Source organism: Desmodus rotundus, chromosome 3 (genome assembly GCF_022682495.2).
Source record: "Desmodus rotundus isolate HL8 chromosome 3, HLdesRot8A.1, whole genome shotgun sequence".
In the NCBI taxonomy this organism is placed as follows: domain Eukaryota; kingdom Metazoa; phylum Chordata; class Mammalia; order Chiroptera; family Phyllostomidae; genus Desmodus; species Desmodus rotundus.
In genome coordinates, this window is record NC_071389.1 from 76,712,678 (window position 1) to 76,733,558 (window position 20,881).

At 46.4% G+C, this 20,881-nt stretch overlaps 1 protein-coding gene across 1 annotated transcript in view; it reads right to left on the reverse strand.

The window, feature by feature from the left end:
- Positions 1 to 20,881, reverse strand: part of GMPR (guanosine monophosphate reductase) — a 40,973-nt gene that overhangs the window by 16,907 nt on the left and 3,185 nt on the right. Inside the window, exons 2-5 of the mRNA XM_024565418.3 lie at positions 17,050 to 17,169; positions 14,431 to 14,514; positions 10,232 to 10,405; positions 1,288 to 1,369 (exon numbers count right to left, since the gene is read on the reverse strand). Of these exons, the coding sequence (XP_024421186.1) occupies positions 1,288 to 1,369; positions 10,232 to 10,405; positions 14,431 to 14,514; positions 17,050 to 17,169 (460 nt within the window). The remainder of the gene's footprint in view (positions 1 to 1,287; positions 1,370 to 10,231; positions 10,406 to 14,430; positions 14,515 to 17,049; positions 17,170 to 20,881) is intronic.

The following is a 20,881-nucleotide window of genomic DNA, read 5'->3' on the forward strand; positions in this document are numbered from 1 at the left end:
GTCCCATACAGCACCCACCCTGCACAACAGCAGCTAGACACACTCAACACGTATTTCTGACTAATGAGTAACTGCTGAGTGCCCTGCCTTTTGTCTGCTGGTCTGTTACTAGCCTGTTCCATTCCATTACAAGCCTGCTCTGTGACAGCCTATCCTAAGCGGGAGCTGCTTGTAAGCAAGACCTGGGCCTTGTCTTTTCTTCGACTTTTCGACAATGACAGACACTCAGTAAAGACCAGAGCTGTCTTTCCTGTTGCTCAGAGTATGCTACAAATTGGCTTAGGTGAGTGGCAACATAAAAAGCCCCATCTTGACAGTCTCCCTGTGTGTTAAAAGCCTGCTGCTTGGATGAGCGTACAGGGCTCTTCTTCCCTAACAGCCCCTCACGTGCACCACACCTCAAGGCTGACAAGTGTGCAAATTACAGCCCAATGGTGTCTTCTGCCGGTAGCACTTCCCCACACTCTTCTCCTGCTAGCTAGGATTTGCTTCCTTTTCCAGTAATGTCTTTTGGGTAAGCAATATTTTTAAGTCTTTGCTGTTTTTTACTCCCAAGTGAAAGTGTGCACCTTCTTTCCTTCTCTCCCATCTTAGTGTCTGGTTAACCATGGATGTGAAGGAAGAATTTAAAAACATGGAAGCTCATGCTCAGGTGTGGCCAAAGGGGGCAGCAAACATCAACCAGAGCCACCAGTGTGAGGACAGAAAGGCTCCGCCTCCTTCCCCCACTCAAGGTGCCAAGGAGCTGTCCTAGGAGAGAAGGCCTGAGAGGGTAGGGGCAAATCTGATGTGGATATGTATCAGGTGAGGAGCCAAAGGTGCTAACTACCTGGGCCATGGGTCAAGTTCACATGTGGCCTCCCAGCTGCATGTGCATTTGCAATGTTTGGCATCTCTCAAACACTCATGGAAACTTGAGTTATTCATGTCCACTAACTGTCCCATGGATTCTTCACCCCTCATCTTCCTCTTCAAGGTATATAGAGTCATTAATGAAATCTGCATTTTCTCTTCCACAATTACGTTCTAAAAGCTGGACCTCACATTCTAACCACATCCAAGCTCATTTATAAGTTCCCTGGGGGTATCAGATAACAACTCAATGACATTTCTAAAGAGGAGCTTCTTCTGAAAGCTCAATGGGAGTCCCACAAGAAATGTACTTTAAACTTGGGGACAGGTCCCACATTGGCCCCCTTCTGGCCATCTCCAATCTCCATAAGCCCCGGGCCCCATTTCTCCCCCCACCCCACACACACATTCTGCTGTTCTCCCAGAAAGTCTTACCCGGTCCGACTCCCACTTTGATTATATCTGCTCCAGAAAGAACCAGCTCTTCCACCATCTCTCCCGTCACCACGTTCCCTGCCTAAAACAAAACGACAGCTCGTGATCAAGAACGACTCCTGGTGGTGCGAGGATGAATAAGGAACTCCACACCGGGACAAAAGGATAGGCATGTCCTGAGGCCACCAGGCAGTCAGGGACCTTTCCAAAAAAAAAAAAAGGGTAGGGAGATAAAACATTGTATTAACCCCTGGAGACTACATTTGGGAAAAGTACAGAACTCTATGATGTTAGAGCTCCAAGACCTTAGACTACCTAGGGCACAACTTTTCGAACATTTCAGCAATGGATGGACAAGATAAAGTCTTACAGAGAACCCACATACATAAAATAAGCAATGCAACACTCCCTCAGTGCATTAAAATCTTTATTGTTGGGCATAAAATGCTTCACATATTGTAAAACCCCTGAAAAATCTTCCCGGAGCCTCAGGGGCCACGATGAGAAAACTACTGGTCATCTCACAGTAGGGCAGACACCTGCGTGTCCACCCTAGGGTCGGAGGTTCCCACCGGATGTGAAAGGGAAGATGAGCCCCCATGGACCAACAGCACTGGAACCTGCTCCGTTTTAAGAACATGAAGCTGTGACCCTGAGAATATACATATAAACCAGGAAGTGGCAGAATCTAAAACCCAGAAGGATGCCTGTGGGTTGCAAATAGCACAAGTTCTTTCACTGCAGGAGTCTGGGAGCTCAAAAATAGCCCTTTTTATTACAGCTCACTGCCCCGTGGATTTTTCAGCTGGTGCACAGGAGACTTGGCGAGATGCCTGACTGAATCTTCATAACTGCACAAAGTCTTATTTTGGGAACTGCATCCCTACTCATTCTACTCATTTACTTATTTATTTATTTATTTTTGTACTGAAGCCTCACTGTCTTTCCACTGAATTGATTCCCAGAGGGAATTTTTCTTTTGTAACCTAGACAAAGTGACTTTTAACTCTGTATAAAAGGATCTTCGGACAGGGAGATAAGGAGGGCTCAAGGCTACTTTAATCCAAACAGCATCTGACAATCGAAAATGACAGGTAGTCCAGAGAAGGCTAGAACATAGGGGCACATAGTAAATGATAGAGGTGGCACTATAGGTCACTGAGGAAAGGAGCAATATTTCAACAGACTGAGTTGGGAAAGCATCTTTGGGAAAGAGACATACCACAGAGTACCACTGATACTTTTCACCAAAATAAGCTTCAGGTGGATTACAGAGTCAAACTAAAAGTTTTATTCCCCCCAAACTTAGAAGAAAACTTTGAATATTTGTAATAAGCACAAAAGTGAAAAAAAACCATAAACACAGTTCTACCTGAAAATAAAAAAGCTTGTATACATATAAACGCACAAACTCACTCACACAACCAGTAAAGCTAAGAAGCGAACAGGCTGATGGAGAAAACGGCCTGCAATTATGAGGAAGGGCTGCTAGCCTTACGGCAGCTGTTCCAAATTTACAGGGAAGCGCTAACACCTCGTTCCCTAACTGCCGCAGGACCTGAGCAAACTAGTGAAGTGAAAGCAGTCAACAGACACAGTGAAAGCTGAACCTCACTAATAATCAATTTTAAATTACGGCACCAGTGAGGTACTGCTTTCACTTAACGAATTGCCAATGACTGTGAACACGAAACACTGAAGAGAAAACAGACACTTTCTTTCTCTGCTGGTGGAATGTCTATTTGAGTATAAGTTATCTTAGAAAGCAAAATATCCACATAGGAGAAATGCAAAAAGACATATATCCTTTGATCCAGTAAGTCTACTTCTAGGATTCTCTCCCAAGGAAATAACCATAGATGAGGTCAAAGGATTTAACAACAAGGATGCTATTTATAACAGTGCAAATCGTAAAGAGTCCCCCAAATGGGAAGGGTTCAACAATCCAGGGCCCATCTAAGTGATGCTTTAAGCTCGGTTTAATGGCATGGGAAAATGCTTAAATGCTTGCAGTACAATGTTAGGGGAGACAAAAGGAAATACTAAGACCTCCTTGTCATTAAAAAAATAAAAACACACAAGTACATGTGTATATAAACACATACGCCAAAATGCTAACAAATGATGTCTATAATTTGTAATGGAATTGTCTATAGTTTTTTTTTCTTTAAAATATTCTGGATTTTACAGAAGAAACTGTATTACTTTTATTAAATATAATTTTTTTTGGTTTTTGGTCTGTTTGTTTTTTAAACACATGAACCAGCATAAACTCTGTATCCAAGAAAGAACTTAATAGGAACCTGAGAAACAAGACTGTCATTTGTCTTCATTGGTTGATCTGCTGGGAAATAAATTTTTAAGCTTTTAAAGATAAGATAAAAGTAAGTATTTAAAAATAAAATAAATTTAAAAATAAAAAGAACTTAAGCTACTTTAAGCTCCCCACAGTTTCATTTTCAATGTTGATTTTCCCCCAGTCTTCTGCTACCTACAAACCATCTTATTGCAAAGGGCCTACTTTACCTGCAGTAAAAGAATCCAAGTCAGTTTATGATGGACGAACCAGGTACCACCACGTACGGTGGGAGCATGGAGGACGACGGAGACTGTGTTGCAGCCCGGAGGCTTGTGCCAATATCCCCAGCTCCCCTCCGCTACCTGTGTGGCTGCTCACCCAGGAAGGGCACGGTCAGCCCGGAGAGGGCTGCTCACGGAAAAAAACCCTGAGTGCTGACTGCTGACGGCGGGCCTCAGCATGAGGAACACCCACAGGAATGCTGATGACCGGCAGCGGATGAGCGAGTTTCCACTTGCAGGAACAAAAAGCTGTCTATCCATGTTTGGAATGAAGACAGGCAAAAAAGTAAATAAATAAATACAGGGGAAAAAGGAAAAGGTCAAATCAGAAATGAGCATGATGCCAGGAGTGCGGCCAGGCTCCAGTGAAGGCCCGGGCGGGCGGAGGCAGCCCCGCCTGGGCTGTGACCGGGGAGCTGCCGGGATCAGGAGTGGTTAGTGAGGGGCTCACTTATCTTGGCCCGCGGCACCATGTGTGGGCAGGGGATATGGACTGTCAGGATGGGGCCACAGCCAGCAGCACATCCGGCTGTCACTCGGGCAGCTCACGGACAATCATCTGGGCAGCCGCAAGTAAATCCGCAGAGCCTTATCGGGGCTCCAGCGCCGGCAAGGGGAGATTTCCACGGGGCACCGCTCTCCCTGGGAGACCTCGCGCCCCAGAAAGGCACAGAAAGGTGACCCAACTAATACTTCAAATACCTCTGTACCATTTTACAAAGTCCTCGGGAGAAAAACCCAAGTCCAGACTGTTCTGCCCCGATTGTTGCAGCTTTCCTGGACAGGGATATCTGTGGCAAAATAAGTTCCGAAAGACCTGGGGTAGGACACCGAGCCTCCTACTCCCCACGTAGTCTTAAGAAAACCACTTCAACTCTGAGGCTCAACCTGTCTTGCTGGAAAGTCACTAACCGCGCCCACCTGTCGTCATGGTAACATTTAGGGTGACAGCTGGGGTGCAGTAACGTCTTAGTCCTTCCACTTCAGGGTGAGTTCTGTGGATTGCTCTTCTACTCTCTTTTTTTGGTTTTTGAGTTTTGATTGTGGTCAAATATACATAACATAAAATTAGCTGAGTTAACTATTTGTAAATAATTAAGGACATTCACACTGTTGTGCAACCATCGCCACCATCCACCTCCAGCACTTTTTCATCTTCCCAAACTAAAATTCTGTCTCTTTAACAATAACTTCTCTACCCACTTTTTACTGGCTCTTCTGAGGCCCTTTTCCAAGAAAAACCCTTTCTACAGAAAGACATGAGGCAGAGGTCAGCAAACAGCAGCAGGCTGGGTACGGCCCACAGCCACAACTTGCCAACTCCAAATACAATGTGATGAAACCTAGCACCAGCGCCTTGTGCCAGGCACATGGAAAATGGCATCCACCTGCCCGGGGAACCAGGGAGGGAGATGATCACAAGGCAACGACCGCCATGTTTCACGGCACATTAACCTATTCGCTATGTGACTCTCAGAGACAAACACCACCTGAGTCTCTGAGACTCTCATGGCTTCTACCACAGGTCCATTTCAGAGAAGCCCGGTGCCAACAAAAACTCCAGGTAGCCCAGCCTGAGAGGTGCCATCAGTCATAACAAGTCCCTCGGACTTCAGTGCAACACACTGACTAAGTTAAGGCCTCCCTCGACGGACACCTGCCAGGAACACTGGAGAGCGAGAGCCTCTCTGGGAGGAGGTACAGAGTGGGACGTGTCTCCTGTGGCTCAGACCAGGAGTGCAGGGGAAAGAGTGCAGACAGGTGACTAAGCCAAGGGCCACAGGCAGAGGTGCTGAGGCCATGCCCATGGCTACCTGGGACCGGCACTGTGGCTGACCTGGCATTCCCCAAGGGTGCTGAGCTAGACCTCCAGTCTAATCGAAGAGCTCAGGTGTCATAGACCTACCTCCTCACAGCACTGGGTCAGAAAGAGCCACCAGCAGAAAAGCATGTCTCAGAGCCAACCCGAGGACTTCTGCGTCCCAGCAAGCCTGAGCTGGCACATGGACTGGTGGCAGTATGGTATAACAGGAACACCGGAAACATCCCAGGGCTCGGGGGCAGGCTGCCTGGCTCCAAACCCCAGGCTCCTGGGCGTGGTCCTTGGAAAGTTGCTTGACCTAAGACTAAGTGGCACATTATTAAATGCAGGTGCTATTATCCTTATTCAAGGATTTGTTATTGTTAACCAAGAAGTGGCTCATCCATGCTAGCAGTGCCTTTTCCCACAGCATCTAGAATGTACCCACTTGTTACTCTCTTCTAACAGCCAGCACCCCTACGTGAGCCTTCTCTGCCAAAGACGTGCTCTGCAACCCCCTGCCTCCTCCTTCCCTACATGTGGTGAGGCTTGCCCAAGGTGAAAGGCAAGAGAAAAGGGTGTGCATCTGAATTCAGAGCGCACTGGGCAAAGGAAGCAACAAGCCCTCCCTCCCAGTGCAGGACACCAGAATTGCCAGCCTCCGCCAAGAACATTTCTGAGCACCCCTTCTGTTCCCTACACTGTAACAGTCAACACTTGGCACCCATAGTACATACCTGTCAGTTTCAAAGCGCTGGACAAATAGTAGTGCACCCTCACACTGCCTCCGGAAGCTGTAAGGAAATTACAGTTCCACAACTGAGGACACTAAGAGCACTGGAGGTTTCCGAATGAATCACAGGTTTCAGGGGTCAGTGCAGGAAAAGAATGGCTTAGGAATAAACACCAGCCTTGCCAAATACTCCCGTTCATTACTGGGGAAACCGACAAGAACAATCACACAACCTGGACCAGCCAGCAGCCGCTGGAGAGGCGCTTGCTGTTGAAAGCTGCCCAGAGGGCCATGGGAACTCAGTGCCAATCTCCCCCTCCCTGCCTCATCCCCCACAGCAACTCCCAGGCCCTGCACCAGCAACAGCCCCCTGCCCCTTGTCCTACCAGCCTGCCCCCTCCTGCACTGCCCTCTGTCCCTGGAGTTTGCCCGAGGGGTGGCACACAGGCGCTCTGCACTCCACAGCAGGCAGCCCACCTCCGCTCTAGGCAGGGCCAGCTGTTGGGAGCATGCAAATGGGAAGCTCTGGGGCTCCAATGTATCTCTGCTTTTTAAAAGAGGTGGTATAGACATGTTTACTCCCTCTTCTCAAAACAAAAACAAATGACCCCGTCCCACCCCCGTCCTTTCTCCACCAGCCTCCCATCTCTGACAGTTCTCAGAGCACATGCTGTCCGTGCCGCTCACTGGCAACACACACCTGTGTGTGAGTACCACGCTGTTTACCAAGCACCACCCCATCCGACCCCCACAGGAATTCTCCAGCCAGGATTATCCGAGGCCTCCCTTTAGAGGTGAGGAAAATGAGACTCAGAAGTTTTGTGACCTCCCCAATGTGGCTCAGCTCATGTGGCCACACCACCTTCTGGGGCATTAAGTTAGTGCGGCGATTTTCAACTGGCGTGCCGCAAGAATTTTTAAAACATGCAATACCTGACTATTTCGTCAGGGGCACTGACCTCTTTTCCCTTAGAATGTCAAAAAAATGACAACAGCCCACATAACAACAGCTGTCCAGTGTGAATTAATCAAAATTACCTTCATATACCTATTTTTTGTCTGGTCGGCAAAAAAATACATTTTTTGGTGTGCCGCAGAATTTTAGTAATTAGTTTATTGTGCCACGAGGTGAAAAGGGTTGAAAATCACTCCGTTAGTGAATTTAATGGTGTTACAACCAGCGGCAAAGTACAGGAGGGGACAGGGCTAGTGAGGCATCTGGGAAACAGTATTAAGGATTCATTCCAAGCCCTGGCCGGTGTGGCTCAGATGGTTGGAGAGTTATCCCATAAACCAAAGGGTTAAAGGTTCGATTCCCAGTCAGGGCATACGCCTGGGTTGTGGGTTGGTCCCCTAGTCAGGGCACAATCAATGTTTCTCTCTCACATCAATGTTCCTTTCCCTCTCTCTCCCTCCCTTCCCCTCTCTCTAAGGTCAATAAGGACCCCCTAGGGTGAAGATTTAAAAAAAAGATTCATTCCAGGAACAATGGTAACACACAAACAACATGCATGCATCGCAACCTGCTATTAAACAAAAGAAGATACAAGATATGCAACAGGTTTACCATTTACATAAGGTTCCCACACAGGCAAGATTAAGTGACGCTTCTCAGGAAGGCATCGAGGGGTGTGAAAGCAGAGACACACAGAGGGGAGAGGCTCCCCAGAGTCAGGGTGGGGCCTCTGAATGCGGGGACACGGAAGGGCTGCTGTTTTATGACTATTAAGCACCCATGTTTTATTCACTTTTCCATATGTTGGTCCACTATTTAATACAAGAATTACTAAAGAAAAAGAAATTGGAACCACTAGGCTGACTCATTAAAACCATGTAATTTCTGATTCTTAAACCTTCACAGGTAGCTCTTATACCCCAAATGCCAGTAGTCAGAAAGCACAACTTCCCAAGTTTTTTAGCCACTTGCCTCTCTAGGGCCATTAAAACACCAGAGGTGAAATGGAAATTTCTGGAAAGATCTAGATTCCACCACCTCAGATAAGACTGTCCGTAGCCACCCTGGGCCTGCCTTATTTCTAACTCAGCAAATACTTGTCATGCTCTTCCTACCATCTAGCCGTTGTTTCACAGAATTTATGTTTAATAGCAAGTGCTGTTTAGGGCTATGAGGTCCTAGCTGGGGGGTGGGGGCTCCTGCTCTCCCTGGAGTCCAGCATTCCGTTCTGTCTTTCTGGAGACAAAGTTACCACAGACGGCTGGGGGTCAAAGAGCCAACTGTGGTCACCACTACCCATCCTTGGGTCCTTGGGTACTTCATCACCCTCCAGCGCAAGCACAAGACAAGTCAACCCCCTCAGAACCGGGAAGCAGGAAGTTGGTTGCATGCACATTGCCTAGTGGAAGAAAGGAGTTTTATCACCCAAGTTAACAAGGATGGGGCACGTTAACAAGTCTCAAGGAAAGACCTTGGACCTTTCATTCAGAACAACCTGCCTTTAAATCCCAGCTTTACTGCTTAATGATGCTATGAGCTTGTGAAATCCCCAAGTGTAACAGTGAAGTAAAAGCTTAAGAGTCCTCATCTGTGGCAAGTTTGCGACAACAGCTCCTACTCTTCACAGAGATGTTGTGAAGAAGAGAGGAAGAAAAACCAGATGGAAAGCTTCTGGAACACAGTGGGCATCAGTAAGTGGTATTACTGTTCACAACAATGTGCCGCTGGCAGCACTTACGGAGGGTGAAATAAATCGTGCTGTTTCCCACCCCACGGCTGACACTGTACAGCTGGATGATCTTGGAACAATTCTTGATCCTTTCTTCTCATGTGATTGGAAAACATAAAAATACTTATCTTAAAACTGGTTGGAAATCCTTAACACAATAGTTAACTCCATCAATAGAAACAGTTCCTGTCTACCAACTTTCTCACACTGCTGAAATGTGAGGAGGAATAAATTTAAAAAGGAGACTTACGTAGCTTATCTAGTGGTCAATCTATAGTCGCCATGTTAACTAAGACCAGTAAAGACACACGTGATTACAACATAGATTCCCAAAAGCCAAATTTAACCTTAGCGTTTCTAGTTCCTTTTTTCCGAAAAGCCACACTTCCCAGCAATAACAAATATATATTCTAACTAATGAAGGTGTTAATAATTAAGAAAATGTAAAAAAGGCAGGAAAGGTCAAGAATAAAGATCCTAGATAAAACAATACACCAAATAATCTGCAAATAATAGTTGACTATGGTGAAATGTTTATACTGCGGAATCAACTCTCACAGCAGCAATTTCTACTGGCAATGGGCGTGGGGCATCGATGGCGTAAGTTTGTTAAACTAAAACCCAGTTACAGCGGGCTTTTCATTTTTAAAATCTGATCTCCGGCTGTCCCTCGCGGGAGCACACCCGTGCCTTCCCTGACCCCTCTCCTTCCCCCCAGGCGCATCACTTTTGCCTTTCTCTCCTCCGCTCCAAAGGCCCTTCTCCTGCCTCTGTAACTTGTTTCCTGAGCCTGCACAGCCCAGCGGGCTCCCTTCCGTTACCTCTGTAACTTTCTACGTACACTTTCTCTTATAATTTGAAAAGAAGTTGACACAGACCTCTGTTGAAAGGTATCACGTGGTAAGAAACTTCTGAAGAAATTAAGCAGAGATAAGGAGCCCTACCCGGCGATGTGGACCTGGATTTTACTGCTTACAGAGGTGAGTTAGTTTTCAGATCTTCCACAGCTGCTTCCACCTTTTCCAGCGATTTTCAACTCGTCTTCTAATAAGAAGGCACCAAAAGCTCTGGAGTATACAGCTCCCCTGGCACACTGAACACCTCTCTTTTTGCTTCCCCATCTACAGAATGTTCCACCATACCTACCATAATGGTGTGTTCTGGAAATTTGGCACGGACGAGTTTCACAAATTCCACAAAATGCTCCGAATAGCCATTGGCTACATCCAGGCAAATAAACTTAATCTGCGGCACAGCTTCCAGGATGCTGCTCATCTTTTCCAGATCATTCTTCCCACTGCCGGAACTCACGGCTATATGCTACACCAAAAATAAACCAAAAAGTGCAAGACATGAACAGTGAGTAGTATTCCAAAGTCAGACCCTGTCTCCATCCGCTCGCCTGCTCTGGGGACAGTACACTGACCCTCTGAAGTTACCCTGGTCAAATACACACACAGCGGGCCTGCTCAAGAAACATGCAGCAGCGGAGGCAAAGGACTTTCATTCATTAAATTATCTACGCCTTGCCCCTGCTGTCTTTCCCACCATTAAACTGCATATACCCTTAACCCTGGCCCTCAGCCACAGAGTCTTCCTAGTAAACAATTTATTAAATATTTGGAAACCCTTGTCCTTGGCGTTTACTTTCCTCAAGCTCTCTATGTGGAACTCCAAATCGTGTGACTGCTGGTGCAAATTCTCCTCCTGGAGGAGAGGAGAGTCGTGAAGAATGGAGGGAGGCCAGTGAACTTGGGCCTCCTTACGTCAACGCTGTGGCCATGACCCCAAGCCTCTTACTTTGGGGATTGGGAGGAGGGAGGAAAAGATATTTAAAACTCCTGTGCTAAAGCTCCTTCCTATTTTCATTTTTATTCTCAGTACAATACAAATACCACATGCAAACTGTGTCCCGAAGAGCTGCGAATCTCACTGTCCCTATGAAAAGGTCCAGGTGGCCCAGGGTGAACAAAGGAGCCTGAAGTGATCTTTCCCAACTGCACTTGGATGTGTTTACATCTGAAGCCACCTCACCCACCCCCGTGACACCCCCTCCCCCAACCTCCACAGCACCAGGGCCCTCCAAGCCACTCATCTGCTCCTCCGAAAATGCTCTTTGGGAAAAGGCCCGTGTTTAGCAATTTATGCCTTAGTGAGACTAAGCCACAGGACTGTGCCCAGAGTTGGCATCTCACCTTCATAGAAATATTGTAAGAATATTTTAACTTGTTAGCTCTAAACCATACGCCAGAGCACAGACACATATTAATATCCTTGTTATTCTCAAAAAGATCACGGCCCTGTAGCTACAGCCCAGGCACTCCACGTTGCCGATCAGACCAGTTCTGCCCACCCACACACCTACTCCCTCCCACAGGAGCTCTGCTACCCTTTGCATCTTCCCCTTCATTTCTGTTCATGTTTGGCACATGGAAGTCAAGATTAGTTAGTTTCTCAGGGCTACTGTGTTTTTAACATTTTTCCTTTTCAGAAAAATCCGCCTGTAAGTTGGAGGAGGCAGGGCAGTCAGTCAAATGATCACTCTGGGTCGTGAAAGCCAAGCTTCCAGTGAACCACACACTGCCCCAGAGTTACCTTCCTGACTTCTTACAGAGAGAAGGCGAAAAAAGTGTAGTTCATGTGAACACAATACAGCAAAAGTGAAGCATTTGCTATTGAGCTGGAATTATTTTCTCTCCCAAACCACCTTCTCACTAATGAAAGTCCACACACAATTAAAGCACAGGGACAAGAAAAAGAAAAAAAAAAAGCCAGTGCAGCCTCCAAGGTAGTGCAATGTGAAGTCATCTTTCGATCACAGATAACCTGAGCTCGGAGGAGAGTGTCTCCAATGCAGACAGCCGCTCTGCTGGCACCAGCTTGGAACCACCCGAACGTACCAGGAGGACAGGCACGCACATTATATCGGGGCTTTTTATTATTTTCAAACTGCCCTTTAAAAAAAACAGCTTTATTGAGATATAACCATACCATACAAGTCACCCACTTAAAGTGCACGATTCCAGGGTTTTTAGTATATTCAGAGTGGTGCAACATCACCACAATCAATTTCCGACCATTTTCATCACCCCCCAAAAAGTTCTCACCTTGTAGGTCTCACCCTCCCTCAAGCCTTAGGCAACCACTAATGTACTTTCTGTCTCCACAGGTTTGCCTATTCCTGAGATTTCGTGTAAACAAAATCACATATGTGTCCTTTTGTGTCTGGCGTTTTCACTTGGCAAAATGTTTTCAAGGCTCATCCAGCTGTAGCATGTATCAGTACTTCATTGCTCGTCATAGCTGAATGATACTCCTTTGCCTGGATATGCCAGATTTCACTCATCAGCTGCTGTGTCACCACTGGTATTAGCGAATGACTGATGAGAGAGAGGAGCAAAGGGACTCAGACAGGGAGCTTAATAGACTGGGGAACATGAGCCTGCTCCATCAGGAAGCTACAGCTTTTCGCACTCCACAGGATCATAGCATTTCTCCACCCAGGAGATTAACACTTCTCTGTCCCCCTTCCAGTACCAGATTGTTGGGGGGACACACCGGGAGGCACTGGACCATAGAGGCCTGTCAGTCTAACTAGGAGATGTCAACCCATCCAAAGCCTGGGAAGTTGATTGATTCTTTTGAAAAGGCACCTGGTCCAAACCCAAGCTAATACAATCCCAGGGGAACAAAGAAGCTCGCTAGCGCTCTCTCTCTGTCTCCCCCTTGCTCCCTCACCCAGGTGACCCACATTAACCCCATGCACTCACACACCCTCTCTCCACAGCCATGTGTCCGTAGCAGCCACAGAGACTCGACCACTGCAGCAGCTGGGAAAACCAGCTAAGCTACCTGGGTGGGGACTGAGACCACTTGCTTGCGGGCCCCAAAGAACTAAGCTTTAGTATGATGCAAACACTCTGGACACTGGCTTTTGTCTTAGCCTTGCTGAGGACAGGTTGGACTTTTTCCATGACGGGACAGAGGGAGATGAGACATTGGACACCAGGGGGAGCTTCTCGCTCCACACAGATAAACCATTTTCCCACGCCCCAATCTCCATGCACGGGTCCTTGGAATGCTTCCTTGTGATACCATGAAAGAACCTACTGTATTTTGCTGTGTATAACGTGCACTTTTCTCCCCAAATTTTTGAGGGAAAAATAAGGATGCGCATTATACATGGGTAGTACTAATTCTGTATCTAGATAAATGTTTTTAATTCTTTTATTTATGTTTATGCATTAAAAGGAGAACTCTAGAAAGCAATAAAAGTAACCATATACAAAATGATGCCCGGAATATGATCATTGGCTTTGTGTCTAAATATAAATAAATAAATAATTGAATTAAAAAATTAAAATGATTTTTTCCTGAAAGTTTGGGCCAAAAATGTGGGTGTGCATTATACATAGGAGCACATTATACATGGCAAAATATGGTAATTTCTACCTACAACAGACAGATTTCTGGTTTGTTTCTATCTTTCAGCTATTATGAACAGTGCTGCTAGGAAAACCTCTGTACAAATTTTCTTTTTGTTTTTTAAGATTTTATTTATCTATGTTTAGACAGAGGGGAAGGGAGAGAGGGAACATCAGTGTGTGGTTGCCACTCAGGCGCCCCCTACTGGGGACCTGGCCCGCAACCCAGGCATGTGTCCTGACTGGAAATCCAATCCTTGACCCTTTGATTTGCAGTCCAGTGCTCAGTCTACTGAGCTACCCCAGCCAGGGCCTCTGTACAACTTTTTATGTGGACATACATTTTTCCTTCTACTGGGCCTTTGCCTAAGACCGGAACTGCTGAGTCATATGGTGACTCTCATGTTTAACTTTTTTGAGCAGCTGCCAAACTGTTTTCTAAAGCAGCTGTACCATTTTACATTCTCAGCAGCAACGCAGGAGGGTTCCACTCCCTCCACGCTCATGCCAACACTTGTTACTCTCTGTCTTTTGATTATAGCCATCCTAGCTGGCATACTGCTTATTCAGCTCCAAAACAACTCGTTATCGCTAGATGTTTTTTTCCTACGTCCAAAAGGAATGTTCAGACTGGATCTACCCCTGGCAGGAAACAGAGGTCCTCCCCAAGCTCTCATAACATTTCACCTTTCAAGGAAAAAAAGCAGATACCCCTTGCAAGTAAATCCTAGTATTTTCAAAACAGGATACAAAACAGGTTCCCTTAGCCAATCCCTTGCAACGATGAAGGGCTGCGGGACCACAATTGCATTTCCCCAGGACTCTCTCAGGTGTGTCTGTGTGTCTACCGGCTGCTGATTCAAATCTTTTTGCCAACCCCAAAGATTTTCCACCCTCTGCAACAAACATTAATAGTCATACCTGCAGGCATTCTGGGTGATCAGTGGCAAAGCGCTTCCAGTCATCCAGGGTGTAATGCTTATGAATTGCTGTAAACAGGGAGTGCTAGGAAAGAAAACAGCACCGTTAAGGTAAGAAGTCAAGTGAGCCTCCTTCCTCCATGAGGCTGAGGGTGAGCCAACCACACAAAAGCACTGGATACTCCTGCCAGTCATGTTTAATTAATTAGCTTTGAATATGCTCCTAGGAGCCAAAAACAGACAAAGGTTAAACTAGTAAAATCACAAAAGGGGTTTTCCATCCTAATCTAATCAGACAACACCGCAGTCAGGACTTAGGTGGCTCTGCCAGGAAGCGGGGGAGGGAGAAGGGTGAGTTCTCAGCCCTGCCCCCACTGAGCCCCTGCGTTAGGCCAAGAGCAGGTCCCCTGCCAAGAAGGGCCTCCTTTCGGCAAATTCTGCTTTGCCAGCCCAAAAGAACCTCAACTTATGCCTGAAAGCTTTTCCTTGTGTTCACACCCTAAATAATTCTTGCTGAAAGCTAAACCCATCAGCAGTTGGTATTCCTAAGGAAAGGAATTATATAAACTCTAGTATTATCTGGTATTCATGCAGTACCTAACTTGTGCAAGCAATTTGCAACATTGTTTCATTTACTTCACAGAACAACTTTGTACAATGATGTTCACTTTGTGGACAGAAAAGGAGTAGAAATTTAGTCAGTCAGAGAAAGACAAGTACCACAGGATTTCGCTCATATGTGGAATCTAATGAGCAAAATAAACTAACAAACAAAATAGAAACAGACCCATAGATACAAAGAACAGAGTGACAGCTGTCAGAGGGAAGGGGTGTTGCAGGGCTGGGTGAAAAAGATAAAAGGATTAAGCAAAAGAAAACAAAAACAAAAATCCTCATAGACACAGACAACAGCATGGTGTTTTCCAGAGGGGAGCTGGGGTGGGGGGAGAGACAGAAGGGGATAAATGGTGATGGAAGAAACCTGACTTGGGGTGGTGACCATACAATACAATATATAGGTGATGTATTATAGAATTGTATACCTGGAACTTAAATAATTTTACTAACCAATGTCACCCCAATAAATTCAATTTTAAAAAAATGTTAATTTAAAAACAATTTAACAAATGCTTGGCCAGTAAGGGTCAATGGCCAGCACCAAACTCAAACCTGACCGCTGACCTCAGGCTCCTGCCCCGATATCAGAGCCTCTCTCCCGACTTCTCTGGGTCCGTTTCTCCATCCAGTTTCCCATCTAAAATCTATGGCTTTATCACCTTGCACTACTCAGTGGATCCCAGAAACAGAAACTCATAGTACCCACACATGTTTAGCCGTTTCAGGGTACACCGTCTCATCAGTTGGAAGTCTTTCCCATGGAAATGGGAAGAGCATAACATGTATGTTTTTCATGGACTAGTAATCTGATATATGAATTAATCAGGGCTATTTACTGCTCCCCAATTCCCCCCACTTTTACATGAACACATGATTCATTAGTACCAATGGCTGATCACAGAGCAAAGCAAGGAAAAGATGGGGAGGAAAAAAATACACATTCCTTTAGCAATTAATTTATTAGCCTCTAGCTCGAAGCTCAGTGGGGGCTGAAGGCCGACAGATAATACAACGATCATGGAGTCACACAGACCACAACCTACGGTATTTTTTGAGCTCATAATTTGTTTGAAGATCTTCCTTCTAATCACTGGCTAATAATAACTCCCAGCACCTCCTGGGGTTAGACTTGCTGCCCACAGCGAGAAGCTCTTTCAACTAATTGGATTTATTTTTTCACTTGGCAGGATCATCAGTGGAAATAGACACATACATCCTGTGCATATGACAAGAAAGTGTTGGCGTGTAGGATGAGTAAAGTGCACTGCACCCGGGACGCGGCTGCATGAAATGAAGGTCTTGCCCACAAAAGGCTTTTCCTTTATTTTTCCCAAGGAGAGAATACTAGCTACTCCACTGACAGGAAATTAGGTTAGTAACTGGCCAAAAGGGACCTTGAGCTTGGACTGTAATCTGTCTGTGTAAACTGAGAGGCAAATCTCTTATTCTGGGTTTGAATCTTGACTCTGTCTCTACTTAGCTGAATGCCCTAGGCCAAGTCACCTCTCCTTTCCCTCTCTGCCTCAGTTTCCTCATCTGCAAAAGGTACCTACCTGGTGAAGCTGTGACATTACATCCAGTGTTTGGCACGTAAGTGCTCAGTACATGTTTTCTACATATAATGCAATTTCATTTAAAGGCACTCACCCTCTTCTTATTAACATAACATGGCCTCGACTAACTTTACAATATCGCACAATGTCCCCCTTCTTTCTGTATCTCTAATTTCCAAAACTATCATGGGTATCATCCAGGAAGAAATGGAAGTGGCTCTAGACCATCTCACTGAATGACAAGTCCAGACTCCACCCATCATTTCTGACTGAAAAGGGGGAAGAAAAAAAGTGACTCCAGCAACATTCAGACTCAGAACGAAATAGTTTGGCCACAGCCATGGACCCAAGTGCCTCCCTTTTCTCTTCAGAGTGTCTGAACAAGTCCAGGGAGGGTCCTGACAACCCCTCCAGTGTGAGCAGCAGAGGGGAAAAGCCCACCAACCTACCTGTGCCATCACCACTGCCATCTCAAATGTCCCCACGGTGTCCATGTTGGCCACAATGATGGGAATCCCTGAGTAGGTCTGCTTTGAGTTTCGAAATGTGAAGGTACGCTCAAGATCCACCTATTGGCACAAAAGGGAAAAGAAATGGTTCGCTCTTTGCATGATTTGTGCAGAATTTCTAGAATCTGAAGCAAGTGGGAAGAACACGAGGAAGTGGATGCCCCTGGATTCTCTTTGGCCAGATGTTCCAAAAACAGGAGAGTCCCTGAGGAAACCGAGTAATGCGCTGCCGTCCAAGTACAAAAGCTGAACCCGGCTCCTTAGCATCCTCAACCGCCAGCACAAGGCACTGCAGGCTCTGCCACCAAGCCCAGACTCCAAACCATAAGGTCCCTCTCCTTCAGGACCCTCTCCCATCCCACTGCCACCCTCTGTCCCCAGCCTGGTCCATCCCAGCTTTACACACCCACATACACGTTCTCTGTCCCCACTTCCAAGCACTGGAGAAACAGTTCCCCTTCTCAGAAAATCCACTCCACTCTTCCCTGCCAACCATGGCCCTCCCTTTAATTCTCACCTTCCACTCCAAATTCACCCTGCAGTGAGCTGTAAACCATTCATTCCTTACCCTTTCAACCTGCTCAGCTGCTCTCTAATTAGGAGCATCTTTCAAAGAGCTGGGCGAGTACACTGCAACCATATGTGTCTGCACATAAACGCTTGTTCCTCTGACTCGCCAACAGCTGGAGGGAGGGCCCTCCAATTCTATTGTAACTGCATCTTCAGGGCATGTATGACTAACTCCGCTACCAGGAGAGCTAGGCCATGATGGTGGGTTCTGCAAAAGCAGTGTGCTAGGAGGTGCTCACCAAGACCTAGCGGAGTCACAATCACTTCTTTGACCCAGGGCAGATCCAGGCCCGGATGTTCACGGATCCAATCCTCGCCCCCTCCTGCCACGTTCCGATCACACAGAGGCCACCCCCTGCAGGATCCACTTCCCAGATTGGTTCTTGGCTGGGTTCAGCCACTGGGGTCACTGAGTAGCAAACTGGGGGAGAGCTAGGAAGTTGGGAGGAGAGGGCCTGCCTGTAGTCAGGGTAGTTCCCCCAGAACCCTCTGCCGTGGCCCACAGGATCTTTGTTCCAGCGTTCACAGGCTGCTCCTAGCCGCTGGGCCTCAGTAAGATCGCCTTCTCCCCTTTGGAAGTGGTTTCTCACTGGTGCCAATTGCTGGGGTGCCTCAATATCTCATTTGGCATCTGAGCAGTGTCAGGGTATCTTGTATTAAATTCCCTGTTTTAAATATTTAGCACTGTTTGTTTCCTCGGCTGGACCCTGATGGATACAGACCCCAAGGAGAACCAGCGAGAGGAACACAGGTGTGAATCCTCAGCTTCTGAAATAAGCTGGATCCACCTACACTAATCCTGGCGTTGAGAGTACACCAGCAGTAATCATTGCCTCCCAGTGTTTCTCTGTTCCTCCTTTCATTCTTTCTCATTTCAGACAAGTTTCACTTTGCAATCAACATGTCAAAAAAACAGCATGGGACACCTCAGGCTTCCTAAGCTTTTCCTTCTCTTGCTTCTCCACACAGGGCTCTCTGTCCAGCAGGCTTCCTGGGAGAGTGATGTCCTAAGTATGTCCACGCTGGCCTTATACAGCGATCACCAGGGGAAATGACATGCTGTCACTGCCTGAGCATATGGGGCGCGTCATCTCTTTCTCAACTTCCTCATTATGACTCTTGATATTACTTCAGTGAAAGCAAGTTATATTTAAATTATGAACTATAATTGCCAGGGTCTGTTTGTTGCAACTTTCTGTGCTACTCATGGCCCCAGCATTTTGACTTCCCAGGCTTAAAATAATTTGAATACCTTAGTCTCAAATTACTCTTACACTCCTCCCAAGATGCACTGGAAGAGATGCTATAGTGTACACCCAGCTGAGCTCACAAAGGGGTTTTCTTGGCAGTCCAAAACCTATCAGCAGTACGCACATACACAACAACAAAACCCATAGTTTTTCACGGAAAAGGTCAGCCTTAGCAATGAACTCTCCCCTTCAATCCTAGTCTTCTCCACATGGCAGGTTTTATGCAATCCTTAATTCTAAACTGATAAATAAAATTATCTTCTCAACCTAATCAACATACACACACAACAGACCAGCTGTTCACTCAGAGAGGTATCTTAACTATTCCAGCCTCTCAGGCACAAACATAGCACCTCCAAATTCTCACGCTGCAAACCTGATTTGAAAGGAAACGTAAAGTAACAAACCACCCCACCCCAACCTCGAAAGTACGTATTTCTGCAGCTCTTTACACACAGCTTCATTAAAGTCAGCCAACATTAACGGTCCCGAAAGTACAAAGAGAGGCCCCCACCACATTTCTAAATACCTCAAGCTTATAAGGCAAGCTGACAAGGTGCTGCATAAATTTTGTTCCATCCTCCTATCTTAACAAACACAATTTCATTACTGACCTGGAAAGCACCAGAACATGACATCACAGGGAGCCAGCCTGGGCGGGCAGTCCACACCCCCTCCTCTTTCCATCCAAATCCTTGTGTGCACACCTCAGTCCTCACATTAAGTCCCGTGCACACACACACCTCCACTCCGACAAACGCCTGCCATTTGGCCACTCTCTGAGGTTAAAGGCAAGTGTACCAGCAGCACAGGTGGCTCTTGAGAAAACACACCTGGCAGGGAGGCCCTGGAAGGCCTTGGAACCAGCTCTAAGTCAAGAGCACAGAGAAATCCAGGATCCTGAGAACCTGGAGAAGGGCCTAGAAGCAACAGCACAGCCCACAGGCCCTGTCCATCAAGGAGGGGTCAGGGGACCCTTTTGCTTAGATGTGCGGATGGTATTGATTAAAGCAATTCTCTCATTAACTGTGTTCTTCATTATCTGTGTAGATCATTTAGTCTAAGTACAGGGACAATACCTCTCATCTTTGTAGTCCTGCTGGATCACAAGTGGAATAAATTAACGTCTGGTCAACGGGCAAGAATAATGTTGTTCTGGCTCCCAGCCTTTCTCAAGCAATAATTTGTGGGCCCAGCCCAGCCCTCGGGATGTGCTCTCTCCGCTGGAAGCGTCACCATCAATTCTCAGGAGACACACACGCAACTGCACATTATCAGACAGCCACAGGCTCCCACAAATGGAAAGGGCTCCCGTGGCCAGTCCAGAGCATCCTCGCACACGTGAGAATCATCATAGGATGTCCAAAATATACATGCTTTGGCTGCCTCAATCATAATAAATCAGAACCTTTGTGTTGGAGACAAGATGTGTATCTTTAGAGTGTCTTCCTAGATGATTCGGAGGCATCCATGAATAACAAGTCTGGTCAAACTCTCATAATTTTACAGAGCAAAGCTGTTCTGTTACGGTTTCCTCCCAAAGGCGTTAAAGTCCTATCCAATGACCTTGTTTAGAAATAGGGTCTTTGCAGATGATCAAGGTAAAATGAGGTCATCAGGGTGGGCCTATTCCAGTATGACTGGTGTTCTTTTAAAAGGGGAAAATTGGGACATAGACACACAGAAAGAGAGAATATCACGTAAAGATGAAGGTACAGATCAGGGTGACGCAACTACAAGCCAAGGAACACTTCAGATTCCCTGTAAACAACCAGACAAAGAGGCCTGGGACAGATTCTCCCTCACAGCCCTCAGACGGAACCAACTCTGCCAGCATCTTATCTGGGACTTCCGCCTCCAGAACTGTGAGACAACAAGTATCTTTTGTGGAAGCCTCCCAGTTTGTGCTGCTCTGTTACAACAGCCTTGGGAAACTGATCCAGGGGCACAGG